We start from the raw sequence: 19777 nt of genomic DNA, 5'->3' as shown, positions 1-19777 counted from the left end.
CTATTGAGTTTCGCACTCTTGCTGCCTCTAGTGAGTGGAACGAGCCGGCGCTGCTCGCTCGTTTTCTGGAGGGACTCCACGCAGTGGTTAAGGATGAGATTCTCTCCCGGGAGGTTCCTTCAGATGTGGACTCTTTGATTGCTCTCGCCATCCGCATAGAACGACGGGTAGATCTTCGTCACCGGGCTCGTGGAAGAGAGCTCGCATCAACGGTGTTTCCCTGCTCCGCATCGCAACCATCTCCCTCCTCTGGCTTTGAGACTGAGCCCATGCAGCTGGGAGGGATTCGCATCTCGACTAAGGAGAGGGAACGGAGGATCACCAACCGCCTGTGCCTCTATTGCGGAGTTGCTGGACATTTTGTTAATTCATGTCCAGTAAAAGCCAGAGCTCATCTGTAAGCGGAGGGCTACAGGTGAGCGCAACTACTCAAGTCTCTCCATCAAAATCCTGTACTACTTTGTCGGTCCATCTACGCTGGACCGGTTCGGGTGCTACATGTAGTGCCTTGATAGACTCTGGGGCTGAGGGTTGTTTCATGGACGAAGCATGGGTTCGGAAACATGACATTCCTTTCAGAGAGTTAGAGAAGCCTACGCCCATGTTCGCCTTAGATGGTAGTCATCTTCCCAGTATCAGATTTGAGACACTACCTTTAACCCTCACAGTATCTGGTAACCACAGTGAGACTATTTCTTTTTTGATTTTCCGTTCACCGTTTACACCTGTTGTTTTGGGTCATCCCTGGCTAGTATGTCATAATCCTTCTATTAATTGGTCTAGTAATTCTATCCTATCCTGGAACGTTTCTTGTCATGTGAAGTGTTTAATGTCTGCCATCCCTCCCGTTTCTTCTGTCCCTACTTCTCAGGAGGAACCTGGCGATTTGACAGGAGTGCCGGAGGAATATCATGATCTGCGCACGGTCTTCAGTCGGTCCCGAGCCAACTCCCTTCCTCCTCACCGGTCGTATGATTGTAGTATTGATCTCCTTCCGGGGACCACTCCTCCTCGAGGTAGACTATACTCTCTGTCGGCTCCCGAACGTAAGGCTCTCGAGGATTATTTGTCTGTGTCTCTTGACGCCGGTACCATAGTGCCTTCTTCCTCTCCGGCCGGGGCGGGGTTCTTTTTGTTAAGAAGAAGGACGGTACTCTGCGCCCTGCGTGGATTATCGAGGGCTGAATGACATAACGGTTAAGAATCGTTATCCGCTTCCCCTTATGTCATCAGCCTTCGAGATTCTGCAGGGAGCCAGGTGCTTTACTAAGTTGGACCTTCGTAACGCTTACCATCTCGTGCGCATCAGAGAGGGGGACGAGTGGAAAACGGCGTTTAACACCCGTTAGGGCATTTTGAGTACCGGGTTCTGCCGTTCGGTCTCGCCAATGCGCCAGCTGTTTTTCAGGCATTAGTTAATGATGTTCTGAGAGACATGCTGAACATCTTTGTTTTTGTCTATCTTGACGATATCCTGATTTTTTCTCCGTCACTCGAGATTCATGTTCAGCACGTTCGACGTGTTCTACAGCGCCTTTAGAGAATTGTCTCTACGTAAAGGCTGAGAAGTGCTCTTTTCATGTCTCCTCCGTTACTTTTCTCGGTTCCGTTATTTCCGCTGAAGGCATTCAGATGGATTCCGCTAAGGTCCAAGCTGTCAGTGATTGGCCCGTTCCAAGGTCACGTGTCGAGTTGCAGCGCTTTTTAGGTTTCGCTAATTTCTATCGGCGTTTCATTCGTAATTTCGGTCAAGTTGCTGCCCCTCTCACAGCTCTTACTTCTGTCAAGACGTGTTTTAAGTGGTCCGGTTCCGCCCAGGGAGCTTTTGATCTTCTAAAAGAACGTTTTACGTCCGCTCCTATCCTCGTTACTCCTGACGTCACTAGACAATTCATTGTCGAGGTTGACGCTTCAGAGGTAGGCGTGGGAGCCATTCTATCCCAGCGCTTCCAGTCTGACGATAAGGTTCATCCTTGCGCTTATTTTTCTCATCGCCTGTCGCCATCTGAGCGCAACTATGATGTGGGTAACCGTGAACTGCTCGCCATCCGCTTAGCCCTAGGCGAATGGCGACAGTGGTTGGAGGGGGCGACCGTTCCTTTTGTCGTTTGGACAGACCATAAGAACCTTGAGTACATCCGTTCTGCCAAACGACTTAATGCCCGTCAAGCTCGTTGGGCGTTGTTTTTCGCTCGTTTCGAGTTTGTGATTTCTTACCGTCCGGGTAGCAAGAACACCAAGCCTGATGCCTTATCCCGTCTGTTTAGTTCTTCTGTGGCTTCTACTGATCCCGAGGGGATTCTTCCTTATGGGCGTGTTGTCGGGTTAACAGTCTGGGAATTGAAAGACAGGTTAAGCAAGCACTCACGCACACTGCGTCGCGCGCTTGTCCTAGTAACCTCCTTTTCGTTCCTGTTTCCACTCGTCTGGCTGTTCTTCAGTGGGCTCACTCTGCCAAGTTAGCTGGTCATCCCGGTGTTCGAGGCACTCTTGCGTCTATTCGCCAGCGCTTTTGGTGGCCGACTCAGGAGCGTGACACGCGCCGTTTCGTGGCTGCTTGTTCGGACTGCGCGCAGACTAAGTCGGGTAACTCTCCTCCTGCCGGTCGTCTCAGACCGCTCCCCATTCCTTCTCGACCATGGTCTCACATCGCCTTAGACTTCATTACCGGTCTGCCTTTGTCTGCGGGGAAGACTGTGATTCTTACGGTTGTCGATAGGTTCTCTAAGGCGGCACATTTCATTCCCCTCGCTAAACTTCCTTCCGCTAAGGAGACGGCACAAATCATTATTGAGAATGTATTCAGAATTCATGGCCTCCCGTTAGACGCCGTTTCAGACAGAGGCCCGCAATTCACGTCACAGTTTTGGAGGGAGTTCTGTCGTTTGATTGGTGCGTCCGTCAGTCTCTCTTCCGGGTTTCATCCCCAGTCTAACGGTCAAGCAGAGAGGGCCAATCAGACGATTGGTCGCATACTACGCAGCCTTTCTTTCAGAAACCCTGCGTCTTGGGCAGAACAGCTCCCCTGGGCAGAATACGCTCACAATTCGCTTCCTTCGTCTGCTACCGGGTTATCTCCGTTTCAGAGTAGTCTGGGTTACCAGCCTCCTCTGTTCTCATCCCAGCTTGCCGAGTCCAGCGTTCCCTCCGCTCAAGCGTTTGTCCAACGTTGTGAGCGCACCTGGAGGAGGGTGAGGTCTGCACTTTGCCGTTACAGGGCACAGACGGTGAGAGCCGCCAATAAACGCAGGATTAAGAGTCCAAGGTATTGTTGCGGCCAGAGAGTGTGGCTTTCCACTCGCAACCTTCCTCTTACGACAGCTTCTCGTAAGTTGACTCCGCGGTTCATTGGTCCGTTCCGTGTCTCCCAGGTCGTCAATCCTGTCGCTGTGCGACTGCTTCTTCCGCGACATCTTCGTCGCGTCCATCCTGTCTTCCATGTCTCCTGTGTTAAGCCCTTTCTTCGCACCCCGTTCGTCTTCCCTCCCCCTCCCGTCCTTGTCGAGAGCGCACCTATTTACAAGGTACATAAGATCATGGACATGCGTTCTCGGGGACGGGGTCACCAATACTTAGTGGATTGGGAGGGTTACGGTCCTGAGGAGAGGAGTTGGGTTCCGTCTCGGGACGTGCTGGACCGTTCACTCATCGATGATTTCCTCCGTTGCCGCCAGGATTCCTCCTCGAGTGCGCCAGGAGGCGCTCGGTGAGTGGGGGTACTGTCATGTTTGTCATTTATTATCATGTCTTGTCCCTGTGCTCCCCATTCTATTCGTTTCCCTCTGCTGGTCTTATTAGGTTCTTTCCCTCTCTCACTCTCTCGCTCTCTCTTCTCTCTATCGTTCCGTTCCTGCTCCCAGCTGTTCCTATTCCCCTAATCATCATTTAGTCTTCCCACACCTGTTCCCGATCCTTTCCCCTGATTGGAGTCCCTATTTATTCCTTTGTGTTCCGTTCCTGTCCTGTCGGTTCCTTGTTTAGTATTCACCGTGCTGTGATTGTGTATCGCCCTGTCCTGTCGTGTTTTTGCCTTCATCAGATGCTGCGTGTGAGCAGGTGTCTCTGTCAGCTACGGCCTGCGCCTACCCGAAGCGACCTGCAGTCTGTGGCCGCTTCTCCTGTTATTCCCCTCTACAGACTAGAGGATTTCTGTTATTCCCTGTTTGGACTTGAATAAACTCTGTTTCTGTTAAGTCGCTTTTGGGTCCTCTTTCACCTGCATGACAGTTTTATATCACATTCCAAGTATAAAACTGGTGGGGGACAAAATTACATTTCTGAATGTGGGGTGGGGTACATGTCCCCCCCCCGTCCCCAGTGAAAGTTACGCCCCTGCATGTTCTAGAAGAAGGAGAATATTTGAAGGAATTTTGTGTAAAATGACATTATCTAGTCTTGCTCAATTCCTTTCCGCACTATTATACATTGCCAGTCTGTTACTGTTAAAGTGAGTCTTCATCACCACCTCAGGGAACTGAAGCATATTAACATCTTGAGCTTTGCAAATAAACAAACTCTGAACATGAATATGCAAAACATTTGACTAAATCGTGACGCTTAGAGGCTCCCAAAACCTTTAAAAACGGAATACTGTGTAAGAGAAGGTCAAACACATTTACAAGACTACAGCACCTCTGAGCAGAAACGAACAGCATCGGTACTGGTACTACACTGGGAGTTGACATCATCATCATAATAATAATAATAATAATAATGATGATGATGATGATGTTGACTACGATGACGATGACCATCATCATCATAATATCAAATAACAAAAATATGACAACTTTTCTTCGCTATTTATGTATATATACAAGTGTATGGCCATATTTCAGTAAACTGCAACAGGAAATCATATCTGGGTTGCAACTCATGTGGCTTAATATAGCTGTAATATCACAGATATTTTGAATCTGTACACGTATTTAATTCCAGAGGCACTCCAATAAAGAAAGTCAAAAAGCCTGGCTCTACAGTAAAGTCCCATACCGTGGAACCATAACATTGAGCGATACAAGTTTATTGTTGCTTGGTTGGGTGGGTTTTGATTAAATCTGTCTCTTGCTGTCTTCTAAACTCAACAGACTCACTGTAATCTCAGAATAATAGTGATCGTCAACTGATGTCAGATGTTTTCTATGTTAAATCCTTGTGATTTTTAAGCTATTTTTGTTACTATCTGACAATTATGTTCATATATAAAACTGGAAGAGATAAACTATATATATATTTTTTGCAGCTATAGCAAACAGTATCCACAAGAAACAGGCAGGCACACCCACCCACCCAACACACTCTCCTAGGCTTCTACTGTTTCACATTACAGCTGGTATAATAGCAATTGAACCTGAAAAGTGTGGGTCGCGAAATGTGCGACCTCCAAACACGGAGGGAGTCACGGGGAGAAATGGACTGTGATGACCTGGTGTTGTTCAGCCACACAGTCCGCCATAGTGGTTAACCCAGAGGTGGAAACATTGCCACCATCCTTACCCGTTTACTAGCCCCCAGCAGAACCAAATCAACCCCCCCCCCCCCCCCCCATTGAGGAGTGACTGTCAAAACTTAACAGCTATTACGGCCAACCCGCCACTCTACTTAGCCATTTGCAAATCAGTCATTTTTTTGGGCAGTCTGAGTCTCATTGATAAATGTTTACCGTGGCATTTTCCATCCTGCCTCATTATCCACCAGACTGGATAGCGGAGGCCGAGGCTTTCTTAAACCACGGAGGAAGATGAGCGAGCGATGCCCGGTCATCTCAACCGATTGTAATTGCCCAAATTCAATGCAGCGTGCAATTACATTCACTATACTCTGTGTACCAGACCACTTACTGAAAGCAAACTCTGCAGGATAAACAATGCATTAGGGAGAGGGAAGGAAGACAGAAGGGGTGAGAGAGGAGGGCATCATTTGCCATTTGCAGTCATCCTCTGGCGTAACAAAAAAAAGGATGCTTCCAGTAACATGGAGATTTACTGAGCCACTGACCAAATCCATTTAAAACACCACCCAGCTTTCTTTGTTTTTATCATCCTCGATCTTTCTACTCATCTGAGATTCAGTATTTGCTGTTATCAGTACGTCACACACACATAAGAGTATGTGCGTGATGTGTGTGTGTGTCATTTGTTTTGTGCGTTGCTTGTGCACGTGTGTTGATCCACACGCTGATGATGTCCATGTCCCCTCTCCTCTCCATCTGGGCCTGCGTGGCACTACCCAAATCAATCCAGTGCATCTAGTGTACTGTAGCTTTGCTTGACACAACTGTGTCAGCTTTGTGTGGAGCTCAAGCAGCTCAAAAGCCAATAAAACACAAAGGTGAATGAATGGGAATGTGATGAAATATCTCTGTATGGCGGTCTTGGAGAGAGCCTACAGTACATGCCTACTTCCAGAAAAACATAGCTGGCTTGTGTGTTTAGATCCTGTCCATTCTCATATTTACAGTATGAGGACATGAAAATAATGGGCACAATTTTTAGCCAAGTACTTTTTTTCCCCCGAAAAGAACATTTACAAACCACAGAGAAGAGAGAGAATATATCAATACCAATATCAATATATTTCAGGGTTTTGTTTACAATCTTCCACCGAACCATCACGACAACAATGACCTTTAAAAGTGAACCTGTCTGCGATCAGCCTTGTTTCGCGAAATATTGTTACAAAAAGCAGGACGTGAAAAGCTCAATCACCTCCGTCCTCTAAAGGTCTTCCGAACAAAAAACAAGCTATTCGTATTCACGATAAAAAAGCCAAACGTAAATCCATAACGATCTGACAATTACTCAGCAGCAAATGACGAATAATTCGTTTAATTTCTGATGTGCAAAGTCGTTTTTCACAACACCTTTGTTGTTATAGTCGCATGCTTTACTCATTCTTATTTCAAAAGGTAACTGCTCCAAAGAAAAGAGTGATGATGAATTGTTATTCAAGGATCTGAATCAACCGTGATAATGATAAACAAACAGTCAACATGACGTCAATGCCATTTTCATTGGCACTTTATTTGACCAGATAAGTTGACTTGAGAGTGTACTCTCTTTTACAATGATTTACCACGACTACAGTTGAAGTCCAAATCAACCAGTGGGAAGTAAAGAAAGGACTTGCCTCGTGGAACACTAAGCCAAACAGAAAATAACTCAGTGTGCTCTTTAACACACCATAAGAGAGGGGAAACCTCTAACTCGCTGAAATATTACGTTTTCATGTCTTCCGAATGTTCTGATCTACGCTGCTAAAAAAAACAACGACATTGAAACGTAAAGAATATTTCACTGAATGCAGGTTTTGACTTTATTCCAGGATATTCCTTTTGAACCCGGCCTGCAAAGACTTGTTACGGCAAACTTCTGAGCTGAGCACGTCAACTCCTCTTTCTATCTATCACACACCGCCATCTTCCCTGAGACACATCAGAGCTCAATCTGATATTAAGGCTTTGTGTGGAATAAAGGTAGCTAATAGCAGTCAGAGTGGCAAACTTTGATTTGATTTGATTTGATTTGACTGTTCATTTGTCAAAGTAGGCGTGAGACTGGCGCACATCGTCAAAAGGAGCATAGTGAGAGAGGGCCATTTGTCATGCTAATGAATGCTTTGCCCTCCTTTTCCTGCCACGGCCCATTCCTTGCGTGTACAGGCCTAAAGGAAATGTATGTTTGTTTGTTAGTTGTTCTACTTCTTAAATGAGCTGGGGCTATTTGAAAGAGAGCTGACCGGGCATCAACACTGGGGAAGTGGGCTGACTCTGTGTTCTCTTCTCATCTCTGTCACGTCAAAGCGGCCTCTCCTCTCTCCTTTCCGTGACTCGGAATAAGTGTGTTTATTGTACAGTATATGTCATGAACAGCCTCTCAGCGTTCCAGTCCCTCCAGTCTGCACACATATTCTCTTCCCAAGCTGGGGGAAATCAACAGGGGGTTCAGATCTGACCTCCTCCTGGCACTAGCTGTCCTTGGTCCAGTGTGAGTGGAGTTTAGGCCCCCTGGGGGCCCCTAGGGCCACCACCAAAGACCAACAATAGCCTAATAAAACACAACAGCATAGAAAAAAACCCCACAAAGAATCACGACATGTTGTTGTGAGACACATCATTCACTGTCTCTCTCAGTTGTTGATGTGGCCAGTGGTGTCTAGTGTGTGTGTACGCAAATTCTTCTTTACCTTCACAAACAAACTGATTCCATGACAGAATCTCAGGACATTGAAATTCTGTTTCGTCAGTATTAAGAAACCAGGAACTGACCAGCATCTTTCTTATGTATCTCTGTCTCAATATCACTGATGCTATGGCTACACTAATACAGCAACCGATAGACTATTGAAATCTATAACATACAGTAAAACCTTCATTGTTGCTTAATCTTGTTTTGATTAATTGATGAATAGAAGCTGTCAATACTGGTGGTCTGTATCTAAATCATCCTTTTACATACATTTAAAACATTAACATAGACATCACAGACTTACAGTGCATTCGGATAGAATTCAGACGCCCACGTTTTGTTACAGTACAGATTCTAAAATGGATTGAATAAATAAAAAATCTTCATCAATCTACACACAATACCCCTGTCGTAACTCTCCCGTGACGATCTGAAGGGTCAGGTTACAGTAGGTCCTCTATACAAAGCGGGGGGGGGGGGAGGGTCGGCTGTTTTATGGCGGTCATAAAAAACGCTGCCTCTATGATCTGTAATGTTCGAGTTTGGAATGTTAAGTGTGGGTCACGGAGAGACCATTGGACATCAAAAGTTTGAATAATTAAACAATATTTCTATTTTTGAGAATGTGGGAGTGGCCCGTGGACACTTAAGGGACAGTCATGACGAGTGTGTTTCATTTGGCGATCTCATGAAGGACAGGAAACACTCATTATTGTGTCTCTGGGTGTGTACACTTCTTAACTATGGGGTTTGCATCTAAATATTGTGACACGCATGTGATTAAACATGAAACTAACCTTCTAAATGAGAAAATATGGGTATTCATATAAACTAAATCAGTGGCCACGCCCACGTGAGCGTAGACATTACAACAGCGTCATGGACCGCCCTTTTCTCAGAAGTGTATAAAACCCACTCTTGATGAAATTAACATTAGACTAGAAAAATGCAGCTGACACTACATTTTGAAATGGTTAAGAACGACAACTCTATAGGCCGCGGAGACCATACAGAGTGTAGTGTTGGCTGCAGCTGGAAATGACGTAAATCTAGTACGAGAATAACAACAACAATCTATTCTATGGAACAGCCATCTGTACGCCAGACGTATTCATTACAACAGACACTATCCAGAGCCGCGGAGAGAAAGCTACAACCACGAAAGACATTGTGACTTCTGGGGAAGTTAACCAGAGACTCTCTGATGAACTGACTGGCGGACGGACTGGCGATTCCAACAGAGAAGACACCAACGGCATACGGGTGTAAATATATGCATTGCAATTATTTCCGAATGAGCGGCCGTTCATGTGCAAAGGATTAGCATTTCAATTAATATAATTATCAACTCTGTGAAGTGAATCCACTTTTGTCATTCCCACATTTTTTATCTGTCCCCACTCCTTTCCATTATCTACCAAGCCGTCATACCGGTATAGCCCACTAGGGACTTATCAATGCATTGTGTTAGTAACCAATAACTATATTGTTTGATTATGTATTTCTGTGATTTATTTAGTTAGTTAGTAAATAAATACCAAAACATTTCTGTAGCATTGAAGGTCCCCAAGAACACAGTGGCCATCATTCTTAAATGGAAGACGTTTGGAACCACCAAGACTCTACCTAGAGCTGGCCGCCCAGCCAAACTGAGCAATCTGGGGTGAAGAGCCTTGGTCAGGGAGGTGACCAAGACCCCGATGGTCACTCTGACAGAGCCCCAGAGTTCCTCTGTGGAGATGGGAGAACCTTCCAGAAGGAAAACCATCTCTGCAGCACTCCACCAATCAGGCTTTTATGATAGAGTGGCCAGACGAAAGCCACTCCTCAGTAAAAGGCACATGACAGCCTGCTTGGAGATTGCCAAAAGGCACCTAAAGGACTCTTAGACCATGAGAAACAACATTCTCTGGTCTGGTAAAACCAAGATTGAACTCTTTGGCCTGAATGCCAAGTGTCACGTTTGGAGGAAACCTGACACCATCCCTACGGTGAAGCATGGTGGTGGCGGCATCATGCTGTGGAGATGTTTTTCAGCGGCAGAGACTGGGCGACTAGTCAGGATCGAGGGAAAGATGAACGTGAGATCCTTGATGAAATCCTGCTCCAGAGCTCTCAGGACCTCAGACTGGTTCATCTCCAACAGTCCAGCAGCCAAGGCAACGCAGGAGTGACTTCAGGACAAATCTCTGAATATCCTTGAATGGCTCAGCCAGAGCCTGAACTTGAACCCGATCGAACATACTGTATCTGGGGAGACCTGAAAATAGCTGTTCTGCGACGCTCCCCATCCAACACGACAGAGCATGAGAGGATTTGCAGAGAAGAATGGGAGAAACTCCCCAAACTTGGGCCAAACTTGTAGCATCATACCAAGGAAGACTCAGTACTTCAATAAAGTACTGAGTAAAGTACTTTGCAAATATGATATTTCCATTTGAATTTTAATAAATTTGCAAACATTTCTAAAAAACTGTTTTGGATTTGTGATTATTGGGTATGGTTTGTAAATTGACGATGGAAAAAAAATACAATTGAATCCATTTTAGAATAAGGCTGTTATGTAACAAAATGTGGAAAAAGTAAAGTGGTCTGAATACTTCCGAATGCACCATACAGTATATACAGTGGGGAGAACAAGCATTTGATACACTGCCGATTTTGCAATTATTAGAAAATTATTATTAGAAATTATTTTGCAATTATTAGAAAACCACCTTCTGTCTGGGGCTCCATGCAAGATCTCACCTCGTGGGGCATCAATGATCATGAGGAAAGTGAGGGATCAGCCCAGAACCACAAGGCCGGACCTGGGCAATGACCTGAAGAGAGCTGGGACCACAATCTCAAAGAAAGCCATTAGTAATACACTACGCCGTCATGGATTAAAATCCTGCAGCGCACACAAGGTCCCCCTGCTCAAGCCAGCGCATGTCCAGGCCCGTCTGAAGATTGCCAATGACCATCTGGATGATCTAGAGGAGGAATGGGAGAGGTCATGTGGTCTGATGAGACAAAAATAGAGCTTTTTGGTTTAAACTCCACTCGCCATGTTTGGAGGAAGAAGAAGGATGAGTACAACCCCAAGAACACCATCCCAACCGTGAAGCATGGAGGTGGAAACATCATTCTTTGGGGATGCTTTTCTGCAAAGGGGACAGGACGGCTGTACCGTATTGAGGGGAGGATGGATGGGGCCATGTATCGCGAGATCTTAGCCAACAACCTCCTTCCCTCAGTAAGAGCATTGAAGATGGGTCGTGGCTGGGTCTTCCAGCATGACAATGACCCAAAACACACAGCCAGGGCAACTAAGGAGTGTCCATAAGAAGCATCTCAAGGCCTTGGAGTGGCCTAGCCAGTCTCCAGACCTGAACCCAATAGAAAATCTTTGGAGGGAGTTGAAAGTCCGTATTGCCCAGCACCAGCCCCGAAACCTGAAGGATCTGGAGAAGGTCTGTATGGAGGAGTGTGCCAAAATCCCTGCTGCAGTGTGTGCAAACCTGGTCAACAACTACAGGAAACATATAATCTCTGTAATTGCAAACAAAGGTTTCTGTACCAAATATTAAGTTCTGCTTTTCTAATGTATCAAATACTTATGTCATGCAATAAAATACAATTACTTACAAATCATACAGTGTGATTTTCTGAATTTCTGTTTTAGATTCTGTCTCTCACAGTTGAAGTGTACCTATGATAAAAAATGACAGACCTCTACATGCTTTGTAAGTAGGAAAACCTGCAAAATCGGCAGTGTATCAAATACTTGTTCTCCCCACTGTATATAACAAAAAATACAACAATAGACACACAATTGTACATGACATTTTCATTGATATAATAGTATTGAATAAATGTAATGCTCTCTCTCGTAAACCTCTTCAGAGTGCAGGAAACTGCAGTTAAATATGTGTCTGCTGACACAATCAGCAGGGGCAGGGAGGAATAGAGGCTTCAAGCTGTTTAAGATCTACGAACACTGACAAGTCCAACTGAGGCAGAGGCTATCCTAATATGGACACTGAATTCAGATCAATCAGCTAAAATACTATTGTGTTAAAATTGCTCTACTCATCTGACTGAATAGGCCAAGAATGTTGGACATATCGTGTTCCCAAAACAACATTTCCATTCCATTACTGATTCACCAGTAAAACAAACTATTGGTAATCCCCGTTATATTTCCAGACCTTGTAAGGGTGTAAAAGCCCTTATCTGGACCTATAACTGGACAGGATTAAGTTGGTATTAAATTGTATTTTAAGACCTAGATGCCAAACACTCAGAACCTGCGTTTACCAGGCAGAGAGAGAGCGAGAGAGAGAGCGAGAGAGAGAGAGAACGAGAGACAGAAATAGAGAGAAAGAGATAGGCAGAGATGGTGTGGGGGAAGGTGAGAATGGGAAGGGTTAAGTGAAGGCAGACAAGACACATGTGTCTGTATCAGGGAGACATCAGCAGGCCCCTCACGTCTCGCCATAATAGGATGGAAAGAGGAGGAGAGGAGCGGAGTGCCATGTGGCTCTGACACATCCCAGCTCAGAGTAATGGAGCTCAGGGAGAGCTCGTCACACAGATCGGCCCATGTGGCGCTTGGACACAGATGGTGCAGTGTTACGAAAGCAGCGTGGAGGCATGGCATGGTACCAATGCGGCCACAGCCAGGGCCAGCCACTGGATACAGAGTCGGAGATGCTGCCGGAGATACACTCGCACACACACACACACACACACACACACACACACACACACACACACACACACACACACACACACACACACACACACACACACACACACACACACACACACACACACACACACACACACACACACACACACACACACACACACACACTGCACAGATGACCCACTGACTGCTTTTGATTCCATCCCACACACACTCGGACACCATGCCATCCTTCTGTGCATTTGTGAGATTAAGAGGCTAAAGATACCATCCGTCACCATGACAGTTGGTTACATAATATAGCACTGCTTGGTTACATAATATAATACTTCTCTTGTTTTTTAAATTAATTGAATCTTCAAACCCATCAGAGTCTTGAGTTAGTTTGAATTAATGAATCAATACAGTGTGAAATTGTATTAAGTTCACAAAATGAGGACGTTTTTTAAATATATTTCAAAACGCAAAGCTTTGCTGTTTACTCCTGGTATATGTGACCTTATTGGAACCCAACACACCCGTATGACCTGAGATTATCTGATCACACTATTCAGACATTAGACTACCTGAATAAACTATTCAGACATTAGACTAGCTGAATAAACTATTCAGACATTAGACTACCTGAATAAACTATTCAGACATTAGACTACCTGAACACACTATTCAAACATTAGACTACCTGAACACACTATTCAGACATTAGACTACCTGAACACACTATTCAAACATTAGACTACCTGATCACACTATTCAGACATTAGACTACCTGAACACACTATTCAAACATTAGACTACCTGAACACACTATTCAAACATTAAACTACCTGATCACACTATTCAGACATTAAACTATCTGATCACACTGTTCAGACATTAGACTACCCGAATAAACTGTTCAGACATTAAACTACCTGAATAAACTATTCAGACATTAAACTATCTGAATAAACTATTCAGACATTAAACTACCTGAATAAACTATTCAGACATTAGACTACCTGATCACACTGTTCAGACATTAGACTACCTGAACACACTATTCGGACACTAGCCTATCTTGCAGAGACTGTCAAATGTTCTGGGAGAGGAAGGTGTGAGGAGAATGAACCTCCTGGTCCTTATCTTTACCTGGGATTAATATATTTCTATTTATATGGGATAATAGAGACCATGTAGCTGAGGGATGCTCTAGCCTGAACCTCTACTCTGAGAGACACACAAACACGCGTGCATGTATAGGTACACACAAACATGTACACACACACACACACACACACACACACACACACACACACACACACACACACACACACACACACACACACACACACACACACACACACACACACACACACACACACACACACACACACACACACACACACACACACACACACACACACACACACACACACACACACACACCCCTCATCTCTCTCCTCAACCAGTCTATCAAAGAAGCAGAGAAACAGACTCAACGAGGGCCTCCTTTCTCCTCTCTCTACGTTTCTTTTCTCCCTTACTTCCGCAGTGCACACTTTCCCAGAACACCTTTTCCCCCTGGCTCTCAATCGCGAAACTAAATATAGCGAGTGGTGCAGACAGCTCAGCTTCATAACAAATGGAAAGCAGAGCAGCAGTGGATACCGGGGTGTGAATATGAATTGAACACCCTGGATGTAGCTTTTTATTTTCTCATGGGCTTAACAACACTTCAGCATCTTGGTCTCCATGGAACTACCAGGTATAGTTTCAGCTCGTCCCCAGGCTCAATTATTACCATGTATAGACAGTGAGGTGTTGTACTTATAGACAAGAGAGGTGTGAAAGAGACAGAGCCGGCTGGTGGACGAGATTAGGAGTCTATCTGAACACTGCAGAATGAACAGCGAACTGTACTGTACAGTGGATTTAGAATATAGACATGGATAAATCTTCCAGATGCTTCTGACTAATATTGCTGTTGGTAAAAATAGATATAGGGACCAAGCATAACACTCAAGTAAGACAGTATAGCTTGAGTGTTTGTATATCTTCTAATTTGTAGGTGTAGTATAATTTGCTAAAACATGCACAGTTATCACTATGAACTGGGATGACAAAGCCTATCAGGTTGATAACCTCTCCGACTCCATCATCCCCAGAGTTCATACTGGAGTTACAGGAGATGATATGCTGGGGGGAAATTGCTTAATTCCATGTCGGAACATTTAACGTTGTTTTACCAGAAACCTCTCCTATGATAAATATTCTCTCCTACCATCACATTCTCCTCTCTTGTACTATTAGAGCAATCTTATCTGAGATGTCCCACTTCTGCCAAATCAGGTAGAAGTAAAAACAAAATCTTAAAATCCTCATCCTATTTACTCCCCATTCAATTTGTATGGGTTTATTTCCTGCTGTGCCATCAGTTGAGAAAATATTGAATACACATATGGAAAAATACAAATTATACCACATAAACCTCACAATTTGAATCGCCAGCATTTACAGTACCACAGCCAACCAAAACACACATCAAACACACAACATGGATGAATCACTCAACACATCACAAAGCACCAAGAAGACCCCAAATGATATGCTGTGACTTACCTAACACTCCGAGCCTGTAGTTTATGGTGATTACGATGACGTTTCCGTAGCTCGCCAGGATACTCCCATCGATCATGTTCCCCGTTCCCTCCATGTAGGATCCACCGTGGATGTACACCATGACCGGCTTCAGCCCGTTCTCATCGTGGATGTCTGGAAAGAAGAGCAACAATGAGCGCCTGTATATAACACTGGGTCTGGTAGTCCGTCCCAAATGGCACTCTATTCCCTATATAGTGCACTACTTTTGACCATCGCCCTAAGGACCTCCTACATAGGGAATAGGGATGTAATTTGGGTGGTTAGGAAGCCGGCCAGTCACATCCTTTACTTTGGATGCATATGTTTTTGACATTTTTGAAAAATCAGCAGGCCAGTGGAATATGGGTAGTTCAAAGTGGGTGTCATATGTGAACGCTATTGGATGAGAGAGGTTCACTGTAGTATTGGAGATACTGTACGAGGGGAAACTTGATCTCTTTAAATATGTGATAGAGGCATCATTCTGCAGATATCTGTACAGGGACTTTGTTCTTGGAATGACATCAACACCCAAGGACTGTTTCCCAAATGGCACCATGTCTCCTATATAGTGCACCACTTTTGACCAGAGTCTGTATCAAGGGAATAGGGTGGAATTTGAGATGCAGCCAAACATGACTGCTACAGTACAATTAGGTAGGGTGCATGCCTTATTTTGGAGCTTTGCTACTCTGATTGGTACATGTGCAGGAGTTGATGATAAATGAAGAGGGTAGAGTCTTAGTATTGGAGAAGATTGGAGACGGATATCATGTTCCACAAACAACCAGCCTGCTAGCAGGATAAATCAACACTCGGTTCAGTCAGCAGTCAGCAGGCCTCATTAGGGTGTTTCTCAACTTGCAGTTGATTCCTATGGGTCCAGCATTTCAGAAGTCACAGCTCAGCATTCTACCACTGCTTTCCACATTCTACCTCCTCAGGACATGGTGGAGAAGCAATGAGTTTAGAATCAATGATTTGGGGAAGGAGGCTTTTTCAAGGATTTCATTACTTAAATAAAAAAATAAAAGGTGTCCTTCTAGCCTCTGGGTAGAAACACTAGACTGTGCATTCGGAAAGTATTCAGAACCCTTGGGTTGTTCCACATTTTGTAACAGCCTTATTCTAAAATGGATTCAATTGTTTTTTTTGCAAATGTATTTAAAATAAAAATGGAAATATCACATTTACGTAAGTATTCAGACCCTTCACTCAGTAGTTTGTTGAAGCACCTTTGCCAGTGATTACAGCCTCAAGTCTTCTTGGGTATGACGCTACAAGATTTGAACACCTATATTTGGGGACTATCTCCCATTCTTCTCTGCAGATCCTCTCAAACTCTGTCAGGTTGGATGGGGAGTGTCGCTGCACAGATATTTTCAGGTCTCTCCAGAGATGTTTGATCAGGTTCAAGTCTGGGCTCTGGCTGGACCACTCAAGAACATTGAGAGACTTGCCCCAAAGCCACTTCTGCATTGTCTTGGCTTTGTGCTTAGCATCGTTATCCTGTTGGAAGTTAAACCTTTGCCCTGGTCTGAGGTACTGAGTGCTGCAAAGATGGTTGTCCTTCTGGAAGTTCTCCCATCTCCACATAGGAACTCTGGAGCTCTGTCAGAGTGACGATCAGATTCTTGGTCACCTCACTGACCAAGGCCCTTCTCCCCCGATTGCTCAGTTTGGCCGGGTGAGAGTCTTGGTGGTTCCAAACTTCTTCCATTTAAGAATGATGGAGGCCACTGGGTTCTTGGGGTCCTTCGTTGCTGCAGAAATGTTTTGGTACCCTTCTCCAGATCTGTGCTTTGACACAATCCTGTCTCGGATAAAAGTTGCTTATATGTGCCTTTCCAAATCATGTCCAATCAATTGAATTTACCACAGGTGGACTCCAATCAATTTGTAGAAACAAGGATGATCAATGGAAACAGGATGCACCTGAGCTCAATTTCGAGTCTCATAGCAAAGGGTTTGTCTGTTTTTTATAAATTTGCAAACATTTCTAAAAACATGTTTCTGCTTTACCATTACGGGGTATTGTGTGTAGAATGAAACGTGTTTTTAAAAATGTAATACATTTTAGAATAAGGCTGTAACTGTCACACTTTGATGTGATTCACCTGTCTTTGTGATTGTCTCCACCACCCTCCAGGTGTCGCTCATCTTCCCCATTATCCCCTGTGTATTTATACCTGTGTTCTCTGTTTGTCTGTTGACAAGTCAACCAGCATTTTTGTGTCAACTCTGGCTTTTCTCCAGTCTCCCTTTTGACCCTTGCCTGTCCTAACATTTTGCCTGCCCGCCTGACCACTCTGCCTGTCCCTGACCCTGAGCCTGCCTTCCTTTGCCCCGCCTCTGGATTACCAACCTCTGCCTGACCGGACCCTGACTGCCGTCTTGTACCTTTGCCCCTGTTGCTGTAATAAACATTGTTACCTCGACACGGTCTGCATCTGGGTCTTACCTTGATACCTGATAGTGATGTAACAAAATATGGAAAAGGGAAAGGGGTCTGAATACTTTCCAAATGCACTGTATATACAAACGTATGTTGACACCCCTTCAAATTAGTGGATTCGGCTATATCAGCCACACCAGTTGCTGACAGGTGTATAAAATCAAGCACGCAGCCATGCAATCTCCATAGACATACATAAGCAGTAGAATGGCATTACTGAAGAGCTCAGTGACTTTCAACGTGGCACCGTCACAGGATGCCACCTATCCAACAAGTCAGTTCTTAAAATTTCTGCCGTGCTAAAGCTGGTCAACTATAAGTGCTGCTATTGTGAAGTAGAAATGCCTCGGAGCAACGGCTGAGCCACGTATTGGTAGACCACACAAACTAACAGAACGTGACCACTGAGTGCTGAAGCACGTAGCGAGGAAAAATAATGTGTCCTCGATTACAACACTCCCTACCGAGTTCCAAATTGTCTCTGGAAGCAACAATAACTGTTTGTCGGGAGCTTCATGAAATGGGTTTCCATGGTCGAGCAGCCTCACACAAGCTTAAGATCACCATGTGCAATGCCAAGTGTCAGCTAGAGTGATGTAAAGCACGCCGCCATTGGACTCTAGCGCAGTGGAAACGCGTTCTCAGTAGTGATTAATCATGCTTCACCACCTGGCAGTCTGACAGACAAATCAGGGTTCGGTGGACGCCAGGAGAACACTACCTGCCCGAATGCATAGTGCTAACTGTAAAGTTTGGTGGAGGAGGAATAATGGTCTGGGGCTGTTTTTCATGTTTGGGCTTGGCCCCTTAGTTCCAGTGAAGGTGTAAAGAGCCCTCACCTCAACTCTATCGAACACATGAAATGGAAATCCGACTGTGAGCCAGGCCTAATTGCTTAACATCAGTGACTGGCCTCACTAATGCTCTTGTGGCTGAATGGATCTAGTCCCCTCAGCAATGTTACAACATCTAGTAGACAGCCTTTTCAGAAGAGAGGAGGCTGATGTAGGGTGGACCAACTCCATATTAATGTCCATGATTTTGGGATGAGATGTTCGATGAGCAGATGTCCACATACACTACATGGTCAAAAGTATCTCGCAAATATCTACTACACTGGCTGAACATCATCCGTGACCATATCATCAGGGCTCTATGGAACTCTTCAAAATGTCACCAAGGATGAGAAAATCGTAGCACAGCCCCTCCACAGGATTGGATAACAGTCAATATGAGTGTGTGTATGCGTGACTCACCAATGTATTTTTGCGTATGTATGGTGATCCTCAATGTGAGTATGTGTGACATAATGTTAGTCAGCGTGTACGGCAATGTAAATGTGTGTGAACTGCAATGCTAATTCAAATCATGGAATTCCAAATAAATAAGATTCCACTCGGTCTAGTGTTGCAGGGGCCAAAGCATTGGTCGTGGAAGCGGGCAGCGGGCTAAACGAGTCAGGGTTTACCCAGCCATGACCCGAACTATGTCATTGGTATTCAACCAAGGCTCTCTCAGTACACCCCGATTATTGGTTTCTGTTGCATCCGCCGTTGGCTGCTGCTGAAAAGTGGGCGGGCCAGCTGCCTGGCTGTCGTCTAGGTCACATTGCTTCTGCATCCGCAGGCTTGGCAGTGAGTAGCAGGGCCTATGGGCAGACAGACGACTGCCTTGCATTGGAGCTCAGCTGTGTGTGTGTGTGTGTGTGTGTGTGTGTGTGTGTGTGTGTGTGTGTGTGTGTGTGTGTGTGTGTGTGTGTGTGTGTGTGTGTGTGTGTGTGTGTGTGTGTGTGTGTGTGTGTGTGTGTGTGTGTGTGTGTGT

General features: G+C 44.9%; 1 protein-coding gene across 2 annotated transcripts in view; it reads right to left on the bottom strand.

The window, feature by feature from the left end:
* Nucleotides 1-19777, bottom strand: part of LOC124008631 (neuroligin-4, X-linked-like) — an 85309-nt gene that overhangs the window by 37226 nt on the left and 28306 nt on the right. For both annotated transcript variants that reach the window (XM_046320095.1, XM_046320096.1), the window contains one exon: nt 15481-15633. In XM_046320095.1, coding sequence (XP_046176051.1) covers nt 15481-15633 — 153 coding nt within the window. The remainder of the gene's footprint in view (nt 1-15480; nt 15634-19777) is intronic.

The sequence above is a fragment of the Oncorhynchus gorbuscha genome, linkage group LG21, assembly GCF_021184085.1.
Source record: "Oncorhynchus gorbuscha isolate QuinsamMale2020 ecotype Even-year linkage group LG21, OgorEven_v1.0, whole genome shotgun sequence".
NCBI lineage: Eukaryota > Metazoa > Chordata > Actinopteri > Salmoniformes > Salmonidae > Oncorhynchus > Oncorhynchus gorbuscha.
This window is presented reverse-complemented; position numbering and strand designations above follow the sequence as displayed.